General features: G+C 40.0%; 1 protein-coding gene across 3 annotated transcripts in view; it reads left to right on the forward strand.

The window, feature by feature from the left end:
* Positions 1 to 17109, forward strand: part of CFI (complement factor I) — a 38760-nt gene extending 21651 nt beyond the window's left edge. For 2 of the 3 annotated variants that reach the window (XM_032633742.1, XM_032633744.1), the window contains 8 exons: positions 2074 to 2097; positions 2260 to 2280; positions 5238 to 5273; positions 7112 to 7215; positions 7387 to 7490; positions 10317 to 10594; positions 15190 to 15294; positions 16696 to 17109. In XM_032633742.1, coding sequence (XP_032489633.1) covers positions 2074 to 2097; positions 2260 to 2280; positions 5238 to 5273; positions 7112 to 7215; positions 7387 to 7490; positions 10317 to 10594; positions 15190 to 15294; positions 16696 to 16913 — 890 coding nt within the window. In that variant the 3' untranslated portion in view covers positions 16914 to 17109. The remainder of the gene's footprint in view (positions 1 to 2073; positions 2098 to 2259; positions 2281 to 5237; positions 5274 to 7111; positions 7216 to 7386; positions 7491 to 10316; positions 10595 to 15189; positions 15295 to 16695) is intronic. The other variant, XR_004350159.1, reaches the window with a different exon arrangement.
* Positions 17110 to 20406: the final 3297 nt, after the last annotated feature.

Consider the following 20406-nt stretch of genomic DNA (forward strand, 5'->3'; position numbering starts at 1 on the left):
TCTGGATATGTTTGAAACTAGAGCCAAAAGATATGCTGATAGATTGGATGGGGGTGTGAGAACAAATGAGCAGTCAAGGGCGGCTCCAGGGGCTTTGGCCTGAGAATGGAAAGGATGGAGCTGCTTTCTTCAAAGATGGGAAGGCTGCAGGAGGAGTGTGGGTCCTTGAATCCACCTCACTTATGGAACGAATCCAGTGGTGCGCTGGTAAATGTTAACAGTTGGCTTTGAAGAGGGACAGGGGACTCCCTGATTTGTAGCTTTTGCTAATTTCTGGGCTGTAAATTACTCCCACCGTGGGTGATTTCAAGCCATTGACATGATGTCACAGAACGCAAACTGGGAAGTGACACAACAGCCTCCTGTGTAGTGGCAAAGTCCGTGTCAGGACACCACTGAATTACTGTTAATGGTTTATGGTAGGTTTTTGTACTCGTCTTACCTTTCCTTCTCAACAGCAAACACCTTTAAAACAGGATCAAATTATTTTTACGTTCCAAATGTCCCAGGTAAAGTGCCTTCCACATAAGCATTAAATAAATGTTGAAGATATGTATGGATAAGTTAATTGATATTAATTATGTGTAATTGCTTGGTATGCCAAGTATTTGACTTTAATGAAATTTTGTTTACTCTTCCATTGATATCAGTTCTTAAAAGACACACTTTTTAGGATTTCAAATCACGTTATTTATTTGAAGGGTATAAAGCAGTTGAGCAAAATACTTTAATTTGGTTAAATGTAGTGAAATTCTTAGTGAAGAGAGGAAAGAAAGAAGTTTCAAAAAATTTTTCAGGGAGGAAGACAGTGCCCTGACTTTTGCCAGTGCAGCTTGATAGCTTCCCTCACCCTCAGTTTTACTGAGATATAATTGACATACAACACTGTAGAAGTTTAAGGTGTACAGCATGAGCTTGACTCATATATTGCAAAATTATTACCAAAATAAGTTTAGTTGATATCCATCACCTCATATAGTTACAATTCTTTTTCCTTGTGATGAGAACTTTCAGGATTTACCTCAAAGCAACTTTTCAAGTATACCATACAGCAGTGTTAACTATCGTCACCATGCTGGTGACGTCACTAGCCCCAGTGCTTATTTACCTTATAACTGCAAGTTTGTACTTTTTGACTACCTTCACCCAGTTCCCCACCTTCACCCAATCCCCTAGCCCCCAACCCCTGCCCCTGGTAGCCACAAATCTGACCTCTTTTTCTACGAGTTTGGATTTTTTAGATGCCATATATAAGTGAAACCGTACAGTATTTGTCTCTCTCTGAAGCTTTCACTGCTTCAGTATAATATTTTGGGTTTCCTCTCTACCTCCTCCTCTTCCTCCCCTCTCCATCCCTCTTCTCCTCCTCAGAACTTGTTAGTTTATCAGAAAAAAAAAAAAAAAGAATCCTACTGCAAGGGAATAACTATAACATAAAACTTACTTTTAGTATTAATTTCTTGAATCCATATCAAAAATACATTTTGTCAACTGTCATTGTTACTTCAGTTTATCCATCTTTAGAGTGAGCTGTGCTTTGTATTTCAATAATGATTCTAATTTTTCCCTCTCTGAGAAAGGGCAAGTGAGAGCAGAGATGTGAAATAAATATATATTCATTGATCTCTCCTTTCAGGGAACAGATCAGAATCACTAAACCAAGGGAGGTTTGGAGTATACCTTAATTTCATTTATCCTTTATAAGCCCACTTTTTATTAATATAAGTTAAAAAGAGTAAATAAATTTTGTTTAACTGTATAATAAGTCTGCTGTTGGGTATGTATTCAAATGTATCTAAAATACGAATCCTTTTTTAAAACTGAAGTTAAAATGATTTCCTTGCTGTGGTGAAACTGGTGTGTGTTTAAATGTAAGATGAAATATTTGTTAAGCAGTATTAAAAATCAAAGTATTAGGTTGTGCCCACAAAAAATGGCATACTGTGGTTCCCTTTTATCTTTTTGTAAATATTAAAGTTGTTATACTATTACTGAAATATTAATGATAAGTGTATATTTAATTCAAGTGAAAATGATCTCTTTGCTACAGTGAGTTTCTTGTTTTGTTTTTAGGAACTGGACATCCTGAAATTAAAGGTAAATCTATTTTTACAATAGATTTAAATAAATAAATTTTGTAAATTTATATTACAAAATTGAGAAGAATAAGGTGTTCTAGCTTGAAATGGTATGCATTTTTTTTCCAAATAAAAATTATCCTTTGCTGTGGTAAGTTTTTTGTTTTTGTTCTTTTTTCAGGCGCTTTACATATGGCTCAAGGTAAAAAAATTATTAAATTTTCAGGATATTGCAGAATTGAAACAAAATACAAGCAAGCACTGCTGTTATCTTATATTTTAAGGTAACTATTAACTGAGGATGACATAACCGGTTTTAACATTTGTTTAGGCACAATGGCCTTCCCCCCACCCCCCCCCCCACCCCCCCCCACCCCCCCTGCAGTGTGGTAAACTTTCATTCCCACACTCCCCGTTCACAGCCTGCTAGCCAAAAACCACCCAAGGCGCATTTCCTGCACATTTCACCTCTGCCAAATACCCTTCTCTTCCTTTGCTTTTTCCCCCAAACCAAGGCAGCTCCTGAAGAAATTGTCACTAGAGGAAACATAACATCTTTTGTGACAGGTATTTCCTTATTTACTTTTGTAACAGATATCCCGAAATCTTCAGCTCTTTAGGGTCATCCCTTTCTTCATTATTCATATAAAATGACTACTAAAAGTTTACGGTCCTCCTTAGGGTTCCTGAGTGACTTTTATATGCTCAAGATCAGCCCTGTTCTAAAGGGCAATTTCAACTATTTTCTTTGTATTCCCTCCCTCTTGTCATTTTGCCCTCCAAGGCTGCTGTCCTTTTGTTTTGTTTTGTCTTTGCTGTTTGTTTCCTCTTCTTTATTCTTTTTCGCCTTCCCTCCTTCTTGTCCTTCCTTCCTTCCTAGTTTCAGACCTCAGGGGCAAAGAGATGCCTTAATGATATTCCTTAGTTCACTGCACATGATCATCTCTGTCCAGGCAAGCCCCCTCTCTTGCTTTATTTATTCTCCTTTATTCCTATACCTTACTCCCATTCCCCATAAGCAACCATTTTAATGTGATTTAATGGGTATGTCTTTTTGTTTGTGTACATTCTTATCCAGTGTGTACTGTTACCTTGTGAGTATACATTTGTCATTCACATAGTATTGTGTTCTAGATCTTATATTTCCTTTTTATCTTTTCACAAAGCGTTATGTTTTTAAGATCTGTCCATGTTGCGATGTTTCCATCTAATCTGTTGCTTCTAACTGCCACATGATAAAACACTGTGCTGTTCATCTTTCACAAGTGACTCCCTACCTTCTCAGTAATGGACTCTCAGCCCGCACTCACAGTGCAGTGAATATCCTCTCCTTAAGGATGTGTGGGAGGATTTCTTTGAGACATATAGCTGGGCCAAGAATTGCTGGGTCTTGGGGTATGCCTCTACTTAATCTGACAACCTAGGGCCTGCTCGTTCTCTGGCAGAGTGGTCCTCACCTCCACTGACAACACCCGAGGGCTTGCCTCAAACCCACTAACATTTAGTACTATGCAGCTTTCTAATTTTGCTAGTCTCATACTCCCAAGTGACATGGCATCATTTATTAATTTGCATTTTTGTCGTAACCAATGATTCTGGGTTTCTCTTCATATGCGTACTAGCTTTTTGAGTTTCCTCTTCCTTTTCTTTCTGTCCTTTTTCCAGTTCACATCTTTTGTCTCATTTCATATTGGGACTGCAGTCTTCTTTCTTGTTGCATTCTAGATATTAATCCATTTTCAGTTTTAGACATGCAAATACCTTCTTCCATTCCGTCACCCATCCATTAACTTTAGCCAAGATTAAAGATTAAATTTAATCTTTAAATGTTTAAATTTTTATTTAATCAAAGTCATTGATTGTTTTTCTTATGGTCTGTGCTTTTGGAGTTTTATGCTGCTCTTCTAATATCCAGTATACCTCAGCTACACTGGACTTTCCCCATCTTCCTTTGTTGAGCATTTAATATGAAGTCTTCTCTTTGGTTCACGTTGTTGCTTTTGTGAAAGCTCTGAGCAGAAAATAACCTAAATGTGTAGCATAACAGATACATGTATGTCTCTCCCAAAAAGAAGTTGGGAAATCCAGTGATAAAACACAGGATTGCTGCAGCAAAGTAACCCCTCTGGGCTGCACCCTCATCCAAGACAGAACAACACGTTGTGGGAATTCACCTTTGGATCCTCAGGTCAAAGAACTGATGATCCTGTCCATGACTGAAATGTTCTAGGACAGTAGAGTGAAGATGGAATCATCCCATATAACTTCAAGCAAAGGTCTAAGAGAAAAAAAAGGAAGAAGAGAGAATGTGTTTCTGTTTTTCTTTTTGTTTAACTTTTGACTTCTGCATCCCAAATGACTAATAATAACTATGCCTAACACTGAAACCAATTAAACATTGCATAACCCCTGTTAAGAGGTGCCTTATTATATACACAAAATGAGAAGACCCTTTTTAATGTCAGCTCAGGACTATTTCAGTCAGTGTCTGTAACTGCTCCCTACCTTATATAAGGACCTCGCAGGACTTCCCTGGTGACGCAGTGGTTGAGAATCTGCCTGCTAATGCAGGGGACACGGGTTCGAGCCCTGGTCTGGGAAGATCCCACATGCTGCGGAGCAACTGGGCCCATGAGCCACAACTACTGAGCCTGCGCGTCTGGAGCCTGTGCTCTGCAACAAGAGAGGCCGCGATAGTGAGAGACCCGCACACCGCGATGAAGAGTGGCCCCTGCTCGCCACAACTAGAGAAAGCCCTCGCACAGAATCGAAGACCCAACACAGCCAAAAATAAATAAATAAATAAATTAATTAAAAAAAAAAAAAAGACCTTGCAAATGCAGAGTTGAAAGAGATGCTTTTCTTCTCTGAACTGGGCATTTCGCCTGCTCTAAATGCAGAACTCTGCAGCACCATGAGTCTAACCATTCACTTGTGCCAACAGACACCAGTAGTTTGTGCCTGAAAATTTTCTTACATAGTTCATCTTGAGCCTTCACAATTACCTAGCTATAGAAAGGAAATAAGATTTTGTACTGTCCTTTTTAAAGGTAGGACAAGGTTTAGACAGGTAATTATTAACAAAGTTTAAATGATTTTAATGATTTACTTCTTACTATAAACACCATATTAAACATTGGAACTTTTGTTTGATTATAGAAGAAACAGAAATGTTGACTGCTGATATGGATGCAGGTAAGTTAGCATTATTCTTTTTTACTGGTCCTTCACTGGTTAAATTTGCATTCTAATGTCATTTGCGTGTGTGTGAGTATGTACGCATATATGCAATATAATTGATTCAAGCAACAATTACCTTTGATATCAACTTAAATAGAAAAGAATAACGTAACTACTTTCCTTATCATTTTTAAGAAAAACAAGCATAAATGCTTCTTGAGAACTGCTTTGAAAATGGGTTAATTCATATGGCTAGTTTTGAAATGAAAACAACACTCTAGTCCTACAAAAGATTTTTCTATTTGTTATGAGATTTGTTAGGTCAGTTTTGTCAAAAACAACCAGATTTCAAGTGTGACCCCGGACATACATTTTGAAATAGAAAAATAATAGATGTGAATTGAATGAACCTGCTCTTTTGCAATATTTTAAACCATGATAACAGGAGGTCTGTGAAGATCTGTCTGTTGGCCAGTTCTGCACTGAGGGCCAAATTTAATTAAAGTATTAAGTTTCTGGGAAGACAGTAATTGATAAGAGCTTTTGAGTCAGACTGACTTGTATTAAATCCTGACTCAGTTATCTGTTAGTTGTGTGACCGTAGGTGAGTAACAAGCTCAAATGCAAATTAGGAATGAAGTATCTCCCTATTTTAGGAGGTTTAAAAACTGAAGTTCATGTAAGACTCTCTTCCAATTGCCAGGCCCAAAAACTATCAACAATTTTTAAAAAATCAGGCAATGAGTGACAGATTTAGATCTCAAAGCTACAGATATCAGTTAGAGGGATTTCCAACAAAGGGCCCTTATTTTCTATTCAAGGTAACATTAATTTTCAGATACTACCCAAGCTGGTTTCATAGTCCTCAAATGATGGGGTCCCTCCTCTTTCAAAGGTCCAAGCAGAAATTTAAAATTTATCATCACACTCTTCCCCCGACACAGTTCTTAGGATGGATGGGACTCCCCCCAAATTCTTTTATCCACATTTGTTCACAACTTCTCTCCCTTGAGGACCTACCTCCTTCTTGTATGTTCAAAGTAATTGAGAATGATATTAATTTTCCTTTCTCATTCGGGATGGCAGAAATTTTTGTGACATGATAAAATAGAGGGAGAGAATAAGAAGAGCATCTTCTACTTTTACTTTCTTCCTTTGTCATGAATTCTCTTGCAAATTCATGTCTTAAGCCTTGGTCTACCATGCCTCCCAGTGACAAACGTGCCTTGTCTGAGTGCTCACAGAGGAAGGAAATATCATCACATGTCAAGTGGCTAAAAACACAACCCGCCTCCCAGCCCACTGATCCTGGATTGTCCAGGGGTTCCGGCACATTACCTCTCAGGGTTAATATGATGATTAAGTGAGATAAACTATATACAAAGTACTTAGCATGGGGCCTGACAGAAAGTACTCAACGTTAACATCATTAATGTTAATATTATTGAAAAGAGTCCCACATAAACGGCCTCTAGAAAGTGAAAACTATGAAAGTAAGAAGCTGGAGTTCTGCATGTGACCCCCATCCTGAACTGTCATGGTAGTAATGCCTAGGCATGTGGCTCCTCTTATCTTCCAGAGGCTGGTAAATGTTTAACCCCTCAGGCAGCCTCTTTCTGCCACTAGTCCACCTTGGGCAGAACTTCAGAGAATCAAGCCACTTTTAATATTAAGCCAGAATTTTTAAACAAGGTGAATAGCACAGTTTAGCATCTAAAATAAGTTACTAATGAATCTGGCCTGTTTCATATTAGTTGTGACTCTGCTGTTTTTATGGCATAGATAATCAAGAAGTTTGCCCAGAACGTAATGGTTTCAAAATCACAATGATGCAATCTCTTCCTTTCTTAAAGAAAGAAAATGGATAAAATCGTTTTTCCCTAAACTGTCCTGTGGAGTTAAAAACAGCGCGCACATTCGAAGGAAACGAGTCATAGGAGGAAAGCCAGCAAAAGTGGTAAACCCACCCAAAAATTTATAACGTCACTTCCCAGGAGCAGCCCAAGTTTGGAAAAATAGAGGTGGGGGTGGAATGTGGTAATTACAAGAGACTGAGAGTCTTGCCATGGAAATATCTTCGAGCCACCTGTCTGGGAGGATGGCAGTGACCACACAAATGTCTTTACAGGGAGACTTCCCATGGCAGGTGGCAATTAAGGAAGGTGAGAAAATCAACTGTGGAGGAATTTATATCGGTGGCTGTTGGATTCTGACTGCTGCACATTGTGTCAGGTAAAAAAACGTCTCCAGTAGATGTTGGATTTCCTGAAACAATGAAGTTAGGTAATAGAGATTGTGGCAGGTGATAAATAAAAGCATATATAAGAAAAATAATTGACAAATTCCACTCTATTATCTGCTAAACGCCCTCTGATATTCATGATCGAGGTCCCAGAGGCCAATTCCCCAGAACCCACTGTGTTCCCCTCACACCAAACTGTTGATCCCAGCTGGCAAGGGCAGATCAAACCTGTAGGTACCAAGTTATTTCACTTGGCTCATTTGCATGGATCAAGGTCAGCCTGGAGAACAGGTTCAGAATTCTGCCCTCAGTTATGACCTTTAGAATGAATGAAGCACCATTTATTGAGCACCTCTTACAGACCAGATACTGTGTCCAGCACTTTCATGTATGTTATTTTGTTTTAATATTCTTAACAGTCCTAAGAGGTAAATATTATTCCTCCCATTTTCTAGATAAGCAGACTGAGACTAGAAGTTACATAACTTGGCTAAAGCAACACTACAAGTCAGTTGCAGAGCCAGGGTAAAATCAAGTTCAACGTATCTGACAGTAACTTAGATGAAGGCCTGCTTAGAAAATCTGCAGGTGACCCAAAGTTGAGAGAGATAAGAAATCTGTTGAATGACACCCATAAAAATCCTCATGGATTGGAGCAATGCACCAACTCTAATTTCTTCCCTCTGAATGACCCTTTTCTCTTGGCTTCTGTTACACAACACTCTCCTGGTTTTCTACCTACCTCTCTGGTCACATCTGCTCTGCCTTCTTTGCAGCTTCCTCCTCCAGTGACTGAGCATTACTGCTCCCCTGAAATACCTGAGTTCCTCAAGGTGTATCCTGGCTTCCTCTTCTCTTCTTACTTCTTCTTCCTAAAATTATCTGTACTTTAAAATACCACCATATGCTGACACAACGATATTTCCAGCCTAGACCTCTTCTCCAACCCTGACCCTACAGTACACTGACTATCTTGGCTCTATCAGAAGTCAATCAAATTCAAAAGGTCTAAGACCGAGCTCATGATATGCCCCTTCTCCCAGATATGGCCCTGACCCAGTGTTCCCTATCTCAGCAAATGACAGCACCATTCATCTAGCTACACGGGGCAGAAATCTAAAAATCTTCGCACTTCACTCCCTCAGCCCTACCATAGCTCAGCCAGTGTATCACCAACTCCAGATGGCTTCTTTAATTTCCAGTTATTTAATTCTCAAAACTTCTTTCCACTATTACCCTGCTCTCACCTCTCTCCTGGATTATACCAACCGATTCTGAATTGGCTTACCTGCAGTCACTCTGCCCAGCACTGCCCCCATCAACCCATTGCCTACTGTGCAGCGAGAGTAGTAGTTCCATGCCTGGTTCTGACCACTTCCCACTTAAAATTCGACGGCTTTGCATTCCTCTTGGGATAAAAAACTAAACAAAATGTTTAACACAGTTCATTAGGCCCCAAGTGATGTGACCCCTATTTACCTTTGCCGATCTCGTCTTGCTCCACAGTGTCACTTCTTGCCCCTATTCCACCTGCTCTGGCCTTCTTTCCATTATTCAAGTGTACCTTGCTCCCTGCTGCAAAAAGACCTTCACATATGGTTTCCCATGCCTGAAAGCATCTTCCCTACCTTGCTTCCCTAGTTAGTGCTACTCGTTATTCAGATCTCAGCTCAATCCTCACTTCCTCAGAGAACCTTCCCCCACTCCCTAAAGTCTAACCCTCCTGATATGTTCTCAGAACCCATGTGCTGTGAGTTCCTCTCACTTTTTACAGTAGAATACATATCTTCGCTGGTGTGATTATCCACTTAATGCTGCATCCTTTCCTAGACCCTGAGTTCCATGAAAGCAGGAACTATTTCCGATTTGCTCATTTCTGCATCCCAGTGGCTAACACAGTGCCTGGTAATAGTAGGTACACACTAAATCTTTGTTAAGTAAATTGAATGGATCAACAGTTAAACATTAAACAATATTCAGGACCTCTGATCCTGAAAAACAACCAAAAGGAATATGAAACACAGCATTCTTGGAACTCTAAGTTTAAATAAAAGCATCTTGAACACTCATTAGTTCCTAGGACATCACTGTTTAACTGTAAGGTGATTCCCTGAGAAAGTGATGGTAGACACCCAATTTGCTGGAAACCACGAGGTGAAAACTGATATGAAAATAGAGTGAGGCATCGGGACAGGCAATATTTAGCCCATTCACCATTTCAACCAAATTCTAAAATAGCTGCTGTGTTCCAGGTATAATACTCAACACAGGCATCTATCTATAGATGATAAGACCCTATCTTTGACTTCAGGTAGCACAAACAGGAAGAAAGGCTTGTGAGCAAATAAATACAATGCAGAGTTAGGATGAAGTCAGTTTTAAAGGTCAGAATGATGACTGCTGTGGTCTTCACCCTGGGAACCTCTGGGGTTCTGTGCTCTGACTCCCTATTTCCTCAAACACATTTCTTGCTAGACGCTCTCTGGTCTCTGCTTAAACACCTTCAGTGCCGGTGCTCTTACTTCAGAGGCAGCCAACTCATTCTACTTCTGGCATATCTGGTAGTTAGCAAGATATTTATGTCCCTAATATTGAGCAGTTAGATGAACTATTCCTCTCTTCATTTACCCGCAGACTGTAATTCTGTCCTAAGAAAATCTAATTGCACTGTTTCATGACAGCAAAGATTAAAAAAAAAATCCGGGAAAATGAAAAACTTCCTTAAAAAGGGAGAATTTAAAGATGAAGCATCAGAAGTCCAATTTATAGTTGTTTTTTTCTCAATATATTTATTTCCTTTTTCCTTTCTGTTACAGAATCAGCAGAATTCGTCGTTACCAAATATGGACATCATTTACAGACTTGTTAAGACCTGACTCTCAGATAGCTGTTCAGTCGGTAAATCAAATTATTATCCACGATAAGTACAATGGAGCCACCTACCAAAATGACATAGCTTTGATTGAAATGAAAAAACACTCAAGCCGAAAAGAATGTGTGTTGCCTCATTCCATCCCTGCCTGTGTCCCCTGGTCTCCCTATCTATTTCAACCTAATGATAAATGCATCGTTTCTGGCTGGGGTCGAGAAAAAGGTATGTTTTACAGTTTGTTAATCAGAATCCAGGGGCTGAAAAATGAATAGGAATAGAAATGCATAGGAGCTAATCTCCTAGTGTCCAGAGAGAAACATTGCATTAAATCCAGAAAAGTGAATGTCCAGCCAAGGCCAGCTCATGGGCATAGGACCTGTGTGGTTGCCCATGGGCTCTGGGCACCAAAGACACTTGTGCTTGGTGTACTGCTGTATTGTCACCATCAAGAAATCCTTAATAAATTTTGCAGGGGCCCCACCTCACATTTTCAATTTTCACTTGGTTCTGCAAATTATGTAATTGATCCTGACCTAGAGTTTCAAAGGATACCTATACTCTGTGATATAGAACATACATTGAGGGGTAACCATTCACCAAGAAAAAAATAGAGTGACGGGGGACATATAGCATGGGCTTTCTGGATTTGTTGGAATGATATGGATGAAAGATAAAAAGCTTTTCAAAGGGATAATCATAGTATATGCTGAGTCAGTGATCCCACAACCCTTCAGCTCTCTCCGCTGCCCTCACCTATTCTCCATGCCTCACACCTCCACATCCCACAAAGAGAAAGAGAATATGAAGAATTCATTCTTTGAGCTTCTAAGAAGACTTGAGGTGAAAATTCATATGAATAAGAGATGTAGACCCTTAGGGACAAATTATTAGGAAGACATGCTAAATTGGAGATAGATTAGAATTAATTTAGGCCATGCTTTTCCCTTCTTCTCGAAGTCAGCCTAGAAATTTAGCTTCCTTTCGACCTCTTAAACTCTTTGTAAATAACTTCACTGCATTAGTCTAATAGACTCCTATTCCAACACATTCTTTATAATTGTCATATTGAAAAGTATAAAATATGCATGTAAATGAACCTGGATTTGTGGTATGTTTGAATACCCAAGATTTACAAAATACTAAAATTTTATTAGTAATTAATTCATCCAGAAACTATTATGTCCTTATATTCGTTCTTTTTTTTAATTAAATTTTTTATTGGAGTATAGTTGATTTACAATGTTGTGTGAATTTCTGCCATACAGCAAAGTGAATCAGTTATACATATACATATATCCACTCTTCTTTTAGATTCTATTCCTATATAGGTCATCACAGAGTATTGAATAGAATTCTCTGTGTTATATATTAGGTTCTTGTTAGTTATCTATTTTATATATAATAGACTTTATATGTCTACTATGTCATATGTCAATCCCAATCTCCCAATTTATCCCCTCCTTCCCCTTTCCCCTTGGTAACCATAAGTTTGTTTTCTACATCTGTGACTCAATTACTGTTTTGTAAATAGGTTCATTTGTACCATTTTTTTACATTCCACATATAAGCAATATCATGTGATATTTGTCTTTGTCTGACTTACTTCACTCAGTATGACAATCTCTAGGTCCATCCATGTTGCTACAAATGACATTATTTCATTCTTTTTATGACTGAGTAATATTCCATTGTATATATGTACCACATCTTCTTTATCCATTCCTCTGTCTATGGACATTTAGGTTGCTTCCATGTCCTGGCTATTGTAAATAATGCTACAATGAACACTGGAGTGCTTGTAAAAATTCGAATTATGGTTTTCTTCAGATATGCCTAGGAGTGGAATTGCTGGATCATATGGTAGCTCTATTTTTCGTTTTTCTTAAGGAACCTCCATGCTGTTCTCCATAGTGGCTGTCCCAATTTTTATTCTCACCAACAGTGCAAAAGGGCTCCCTTTTCTCCACACCCTCTCCAGCATTTGTTGTTTGTAGATTTTTTGATGATAGCCATTCTAACCGATGTAAGGTGATACCTCATTGTAGTTTCAATTTACATTTCTCTGATAATTAGTGATATTGAGCGTCTTCTCATGTGCCTCTTGGCTGTTTGTTTTTTTAATATCAACATTTTAATATTTTATGTTATTTTATTTTGGCTGCACCTTGCGGCTTGTGGGATCTCAGTTCCCCAACCAGGGATTGAACCCCAGCCTTTGGCAGTGACAGCACAGAGTCCTAACCGCTGGACAGCCAGGGAATTCCGTGTTCTGTTTTTTAAAAACTTTTATTATGTACATTCACATGTACTCACAAAAGAAGAGATAAAAGTAAAATAGACCTACCTTTCCTCATGCAGCTTTCACAGTTATCAACATTCCACCATTCTTGTTTTAGCTCCCTGAATTGATCACAATCACAATCGGATAATTAGGAAAGTTTATTCGTAAAGGAGTTAATAATAAAGATGTAGGTGGGAGGTTGGGGAACCACAAGGGCTATGCAGGAACCCAGGACTAACAGTACCAGAACTGAGACCTTTCCTGTATCTGAAGGTATAAGGTGAAGGAGAAGTTACCAGAAGGAGAAAGAGTCTTAGGTAAAGCAGGCTACCTTGAGAGAAGTAATGACCTTGGGTTGAAGGTTATAGCCAGCCCCAATCTCACTATCCTCTCTCCTTCCCTCCTTCCCTTCTGCTGGAGTCCTCTGCTGGAAACCAGAGGTGAAGGCATTCCTATCGAGGCAATCCCTCCAGCTCAGGCTCTCAGGGCAGAGGGCAGGGCATTGAAGGGTGGAGAAAGGATCCGAAAGACAAATCAGGAGCTTTTCAACATATTCCCCCACATGCACTTACTTTTTCCTGGAGCATATCAAATCAAATCCCAGCTATCATGTAATTTTTACCCATGAATGCTCCAGTATACATCTTTACCAGGTAAGGACTTCAAAAACAAAAACAAAACCACAACACCCTTCATACTCAACAAAATAAAAATGATTCCATAATATCGTCTAATAACCAGCTGTGTTGAATGTGCCTTAATTATTTACAAAAGATTTTTACAATCAGATTATTTCCATTGGGATCCAAACAGTGTCCACACATTGCATTCAGTGGCTATTTTTCTTAAATCTCTTTTAATCTAGAACAGTTACCTCTTCCTTTCATTTAAAACGTATTTATTTTAAATGAAACTGGGTCATTCTTATTTTAGAATTTCCACACCTTGAGTTGGGATGATTGTATCCTTGATGTGACATTTAACATGTGCTTCTATTCCATGTATTTTCTATAAACTAGTAGAGATATTCTTATGCACTGATTTATTTATTAATCAAATGTGATTCAACACATTTATTGAGCCCTTTCTGTGAGTGCAAGATAGTAAGGCTAAAGTGCTAAGATCTCACTGATGAAAAATATGGACCCAGCCAACAAACAAGAGATGCTGAGGCTACAAAGTGGGATGGCGAAGGCCAGCTCTCAAGGGACTTACAGTACAGAGGCGCCATCAGATGTGAATGCCACCACCAGACAGCAGAACGTGACAGAGGCTTCAAGAAACATACAAAACAAGAGTTCAGGGGAGGAAGCAATCTCCCGATTCTTAAAAATCTCTCACATGTTACAAGAGCTCCCAGTTTTTGAAGGCTTATCCTGAGTTAGGGGAAATAATAAATTACAAATTTTTGAAAAGCTGTTATCCTGAATAGGGTAGTCATATTAAGACTAACTTGAAGTAGGACTTGAAGGAGAAAAAAACTCTTTCCTGATTTGCTACATACATTGGTGGATTTGTTTCTTCCTCTGCTTCCCAGAAGAGAAGAATATTAGTCCTACAGTTAACTACTACGTGCTCAATACACTGCTAGGGTCTGTGGCGGTGTCCTCTCAGGACAAGCAAGAGGTCTCTGTCCCCAGGTAGTTTAGAGATTAATTGAGGAGCCACGTCATTTGGCATAAAATATTTAGTGTATAATAGGATTACTGAGTTCCTGCATTACATAAATATTTATTAAGTAACTGATTTGTGCTAGCATGAGGCTGGGTGCTGGTGCAGCAGTGAATGAATCGGGCCTAGCCCCTGCCCTCTTAGAGCACATAAAAGTTGCTGCAAGCTGGGAGAAAGGAAGAGGGGAGACAGGGCAAAAATTTACTCCTTGTACCTGAGACATCTCACCCTGTGTTCTTAGGTTGTTGTCGTCTTCCCTGGACTGTCAATCAGCAACAGCACCTGGTCCTTGTCTTTCCTTGGACCAAGTTCAAGTCCCAAATCTGTGACTTAAAAGGAAAGGAAATCCTAAATCCTCTTTCAATCACTTTCAGATCGTTTAGGAGATAGAGTTCCTCACAGAAGCAAAAACACATAGATACTGGTAACTTCATATGTATTTCCTTCATCTTAAATTCTTATATTAAAATGTTGTTTGCACTCTAACAAGCCCTTTCAAGGAAATAAGGGACTATAAGAAGACAGACGCTATTTACATAAGCTGATAACAGATTCCTAGCCATCCCCCAGCCCTGCCACTGGACTCAGTGATCAGAATGGAATAGTCTATCCTATTCATCTCACAGTACCCAGGCCAGACGTTCAATAATGCCCCTTGACTATTTTTAGAAAGACAGTTCTAGAAACTGGGGATACCATCAGTTGTATGACTAAGTTTGCTAATCAATTATCCTCAAAAGTTTACATATGTATTAACGAAAATATATATTCTTATATGTTCCTTATGGTTTACTTAATTATGAAAGTAAATACTTAAGAGTTCTCATTTGTAACTTCAAAATGTCTACTTGTTTTCTCTGTTTAGATAACAAAAAAGTCTATTCACTTAAGTGGGGTGAAGTTCACCTAATAGCAAACTGCTCTAAGTTCTACCCAGGTCGCTACTTTGAAAAAGAAATGGAGTGTGCAGGTAAGCACTGAGTGGCTTCTCAGAAATGTCTCTATACTCACTAACCAAACATGTTTTTCCTCCCCACTGAGTCACCCCCTTTATCTGGGCCTCCAACTCTTTCCTTTGGTCTCTGGCTCTTGCATCATCAAACATTTTCAGCCCCTTTCCCTCAGCTCAAGTTCCACAATCTGATACCAAGAGGAAAAATCTTCCTTAAGCCATTATGCAGCAGTCTAGCAAGGTGATTAAGAGCACAGCCTCTGGAACCAGACTGCCTGGGTTTACATTCCGGTTTTTACCAATTACTACATGTGTGACCTTGAGCAAGTTTCCTCACCTGCAACCTTGCTGATCTTAATAGATGAGGAAAGTGAGATGCAGAGCAGCTATATAAGTTGCCCAAGTCTTACAGACAACAAGTGGTATATTCGGGATCAAAACCCAGACTTCTAAGTAAAAATCCAAATGATCTCATTTCAAATGCATCCAGTTGGAAGTAAATTCTCCCTCCTCGGAAATCCCTTTATGCTTCCCACAATACCTTCCACGCTCTCCTTGAAGATCACAGGGATTCTACTGCTACTACCTAACACAACTACAGCAGTCCCTACTTTTGTTGGTGACCCAAAGGCAGGGCACCAGCCAGAGTAGTGCATTTAGGACACTTTATTGAAACCATTTATAAATAGTGGGTTATAGAAAAAGGCAGAGTTATTGACCTTCTATAACTTTTTGGATACAGTGATTTAAAATCTCAGAAAGTCATAAGAGTGAGAAGAAAGTAAACAGGCCATTTCCTGTGCCCTCCCATCTTAAAATGGAGTTCAGGATTACAGAGGACAAAAGGAGAGAATAGCACAAAATCTACCAAGGGGCAATAGCACAGTTAAGAGGACAAGCTCCGAGGTCTGGCTGCCTGGGTTCAAGTCCAGGCTCTGCCACTTATTAGCTGTATGACCTTAGACAAGTTAGTTAACTTCTCTGTGTCTTGTCTCATCTTAAAATAGGGATAATAATGATACTTCTCTCATAGGGTTGTGGTGAGATTTAAAACAATGAATGACTAATACATATTAAGCACTCAATGATCACTAGGTATTTCTATTATTTTCCCACTCAGCCTTTGAAGCTACTTTCAGATTGCTATCTCATCATAGTATATGCTTCCACAAAGTAGAGGAAGGAGGGGGAGCCCTTGCTAAACTTGGAGAATGAATAGAAGACACAGCATTTCCCAACCTGCATCTCTACAAGTCCGTGGGCCCGCTCTGTAAGGGAGCGCACGTGTTATTGCCTGTTAGGCAAGTGTAAGAAAGTCAGTGTCAGTACAGGTATTGGTGGAAAAGGCAGGAAGTCGGCATGGCAGCCTTGACAAATGGAAGTAAATGTGTGATTTTCTTTTTCCTTGGTCTTTCTCAGGTACAGATGATGGTTCTATTGATGCCTGTAAAGGGGACTCTGGAGGCCCCTTAGTCTGTAAGGACGCCAACAATGTGACTTATGTTTGGGGTGTTGTGAGTTGGGGTGAGAACTGCGGAAATTCAGAGTTCCCAGGCGTTTACACAAAAGTGGCCAATTATTTTGACTGGATTAGTCTTCATGTAGGAAGGTCTCGTATTTCTCAGCACAATGTATAAAAAACTGTGCTCTCTTCTTTCTACTCTTTTTCTCTCAGGAGTTACATTTTAATTGAAATGATACTGCATAAGTAGTACTTCTTCAAGGAAAAAAAATAAAGGCAATTTTATTGGACATTTTTTTAAAGGTCTCTACAAAGTTTATGCCATTTTGGAATTCTGTTCAATTCTCAAATAAAAATTCTAGTCAAGCATACATATTTTATTTATTAGAAAACGTGATTGGGCTTCCCTGGTGGCGCAGTGGTTGAGAGTCCGCCTGCCGATGCAGGGGACACGGGTTCGTGCCCTGGTAGGGGAAGATCCCACATGCCGCGGAGTGCCTGGGCCTGTGAGCCATGGCCACTGAGCCTGCGCGTCCGGAGCCTGTGCTCCGCAACGGGAGAGGCCACAACAGTGAGAGGCCTGCGTACCGCAAAAAAAACCCACAAAAAAACAAAACACAGCCTAGGGACTTCCCTGGTGGCACAGTGGTTAAGAATCCGCCTGCCAATGCAGGGGACACGGGTTTGAGCCCTGGCCCAGGAAGATCCCACATGCTGCGGAGCAACTAAGCCCGTGCGCCACAACTACTGAGCCTGAGCTCTAAAGCCCGCGAGTCACAACTACTGAAGGCTGCGTGCCTAGAGCCCGTGCTCCTCGACAAGAGAAGCCACCGCAATGAGAACCCCGCGCACCTCAACGAAGAGTAGACCCCACTCACCACAGTTAGAGAAAGCCCACGTGCAGCAACTAAGACCCAACACAGCCAAAAATAAATAAATAAATAAATTTAAAAACACAGCCTAGTTGCAGCCACCCATAAGTTCCCATTCCAAGGCATTTAATCGTTCAGACAAGAATCAGCACAAAACAGCATATTTTATATTTTCATAATTTGTTTTGATAATTTTGACCATAGTTTCTTTCCCTAGTTCCTCTATTTTTTCTTCCTGCACTACAATTGTGTTTTCTCCCCAGTACTCCATGGACACGTCTCTTGTGAAGTTCACCAATAACCTACATGTTATTAAATCCAGTGATCAATACCCTGTCCTCACCTTCTTGCACACCCGCGGAAGTGATGGTTCTATCTTTCTTAGACACGCTGGAATGTAGCGCTCTCCTGCTGCACTCGCCTGTTCCTTCTCAGTCTCCTTTGCTGCTGCTTAGTTACCTGACCCCCTACAACTTAGACCCTCTTTACATGCTCACTTTTTAGAGGATCTTAACTAGTCCCATGGCTTAAAAGCCGTTTCTATGCTGACGACTTCCAAGTTTATTTCCAGCTCTTATCTCACTTCTGAACTACAAATTCAGTGCAAGCTTCTCAAACATGGTATGTCTGAAATTAATTTTCTAAATTTTCCCTGAAATCTGCTTCTTCTGGAATCCTCCCCATTTTAGCTGGTAAGAACTCTCTATCTTTCCAACCGTTTAAGCCAAAACCTCAATGTTATCCCTGAGTCTTCTTTCCCTTTACACCACATTCGGTCCATCAGTAAATCCTGTTGGATCTACCATGACGTTACATCTAGAACGTGACCACTTTTCACACCTCCACTGCTTCCTCCTTGGGCCAAGCCGTAGTAATATCTTACCTAGTTTATAATGTCCTAACTGGCTTCCTGACTTCCTCTCCTGTCCATCCACAGTCAAAGTATATATAGACAAACTAGCCATTTGCTAGCAGGCAAGACCTGGAAGCTGTGGGTTTGCAACCAATAGTGTCTGTCTCGATAATAACAGGTTTTGCTGAGTAGATGAAAGTGCCCTGTAAAGAAGCCTCAAATGCTATTTGGGAGAAAAGATGAAAGTGGGTCATCTAGGAGTTATGTGATATGGTCAGTCAGGGCTGGCTTCACCAGCAAGCATCCTGTGCTAATGCACAAGGCCCTGAACCTAGAAGGGTTCCAGACTTGCTTTCATATCTCCCGTTATCACCTTGAACTTCTTAATAATTTTTGAACAAGGGGCCTTGCATTTTTACTTTGTGCTGAGCCCTGCAAATCACGTAGATGGTCCTGTGGTCAATGCCATACCCTGGTATCTGACAGCAGGAGTTAAGAGGAAAAAGTAAATCTTGGAATCATTGCAGCAGAACAAACATCTAATGATTGATTATGGAAGAATGTGAAAATAAAACTTAGAATCTTGTTTTCTGGAAAGATGGCAGTGATTTCCATGAAGAACACAGTAGAAAAGGAGATCTGTTTGAGAGAAAAAGAGAAGATCTCTATCAGCCAGAGGAAATGCAGTTTGAGAATTTGATCCCTAAGGAAAGATGCGACAACAAAGACTAAATCTGAATCCTCAGAGCTGAGGCTGTATTTAGGGTAAAGAAATTAGATGAGATCACCAAGGAGTAAATGTATACAGAAAAGGGAAAAAGGAGAGATTTGGGGTGTCTATAACAGGGCTGGAACCAGATAACATTACAATATTCTGTCTTTTTTTCTGAAGACTTATTCCCATACCAGTGAGTTTCTCTGAAAGAGCCGAGCCTGGTTTAAGTGTTCCCCTGGTGGAGCTAGGTGGGACCTCAGAGGTAATCTGGTACAACATCCAAACTTCAGAGATGAGAAACCCAAAGCTCCAGAAAGCTTAAAAAAAAAGAATTCTGTTTCTTTTTCCCAACTGTTGAAATGTGCTGTCCAAAAATTAAAGAAAAAAAAAACTTTGGCATCTGGTTATGGCAGAAAGAGACCTTGGGAAGTCCCTGGAGGTCCAGTGTTAGGATTCGGCGCTCTCACTGCCAGGGTTCCGTCCCTGGAACTAAGATGCCGCAAGCCACCTTGATTTGACTGGATACTGTCACATGACTGCTCTGCGGGCACCTCAACTCCTTTACTGTAAAAAGGATAGTACCTCTCAAGCACATTTCTCCTCTTCCTTCCACTGTAGTTCAAGTTGATCACAGCCCAAGGGTGCCTGGCTGAGCATCTGAGGGCAGACTTAAGGCAGGCCGGTCTCCACTAACCTAGCCTGGGGTTGGGCTCATCTGGCGACCACCTTTTTTGTTTCTAATTCGCCCAAAGTTTGTATTCCTGAAAAGCGGTGTTCTGAGTGTGAGAGATCAAGTCCATGAAGTGCCTGGCACAGACTAAGCTCTAAATAGAGAGATAATTCTTATGAGCTCTGCACTGCACATTTATTATAAACTCATGAAGCTTGTAAGAAACACAAAACGGCAAACTAGAATTTATTGGTAATTCTTATAGAAAGGACACATCTTTTCTCAACACTTGCAATACTGCCCTGGATCTTACTGTCAAATTCTTGGAAACTGCCAGGATACTAAGATAACTATTTATAGCTCTGGTAGAAATTACTGCAATTATTATTTAAGGATTCTGCGCTGCACTGGGAAAAAATACAGGGAAATGTCACTGGAGCCATCAAGTTACAAAATATCTTGAGTAGGAAAACTGTGCTTTCCTTTTTTTTTAAACTGCGTTTAAGTATGGAGGACGGCTTCTTCCTTACCAGGGAAGAAAACTCATGGTTTTATTGT

This window comes from Phocoena sinus, chromosome 5, assembly GCF_008692025.1.
Source record: "Phocoena sinus isolate mPhoSin1 chromosome 5, mPhoSin1.pri, whole genome shotgun sequence".
In the NCBI taxonomy this organism is placed as follows: Eukaryota; Metazoa; Chordata; class Mammalia; order Artiodactyla; family Phocoenidae; genus Phocoena; species Phocoena sinus.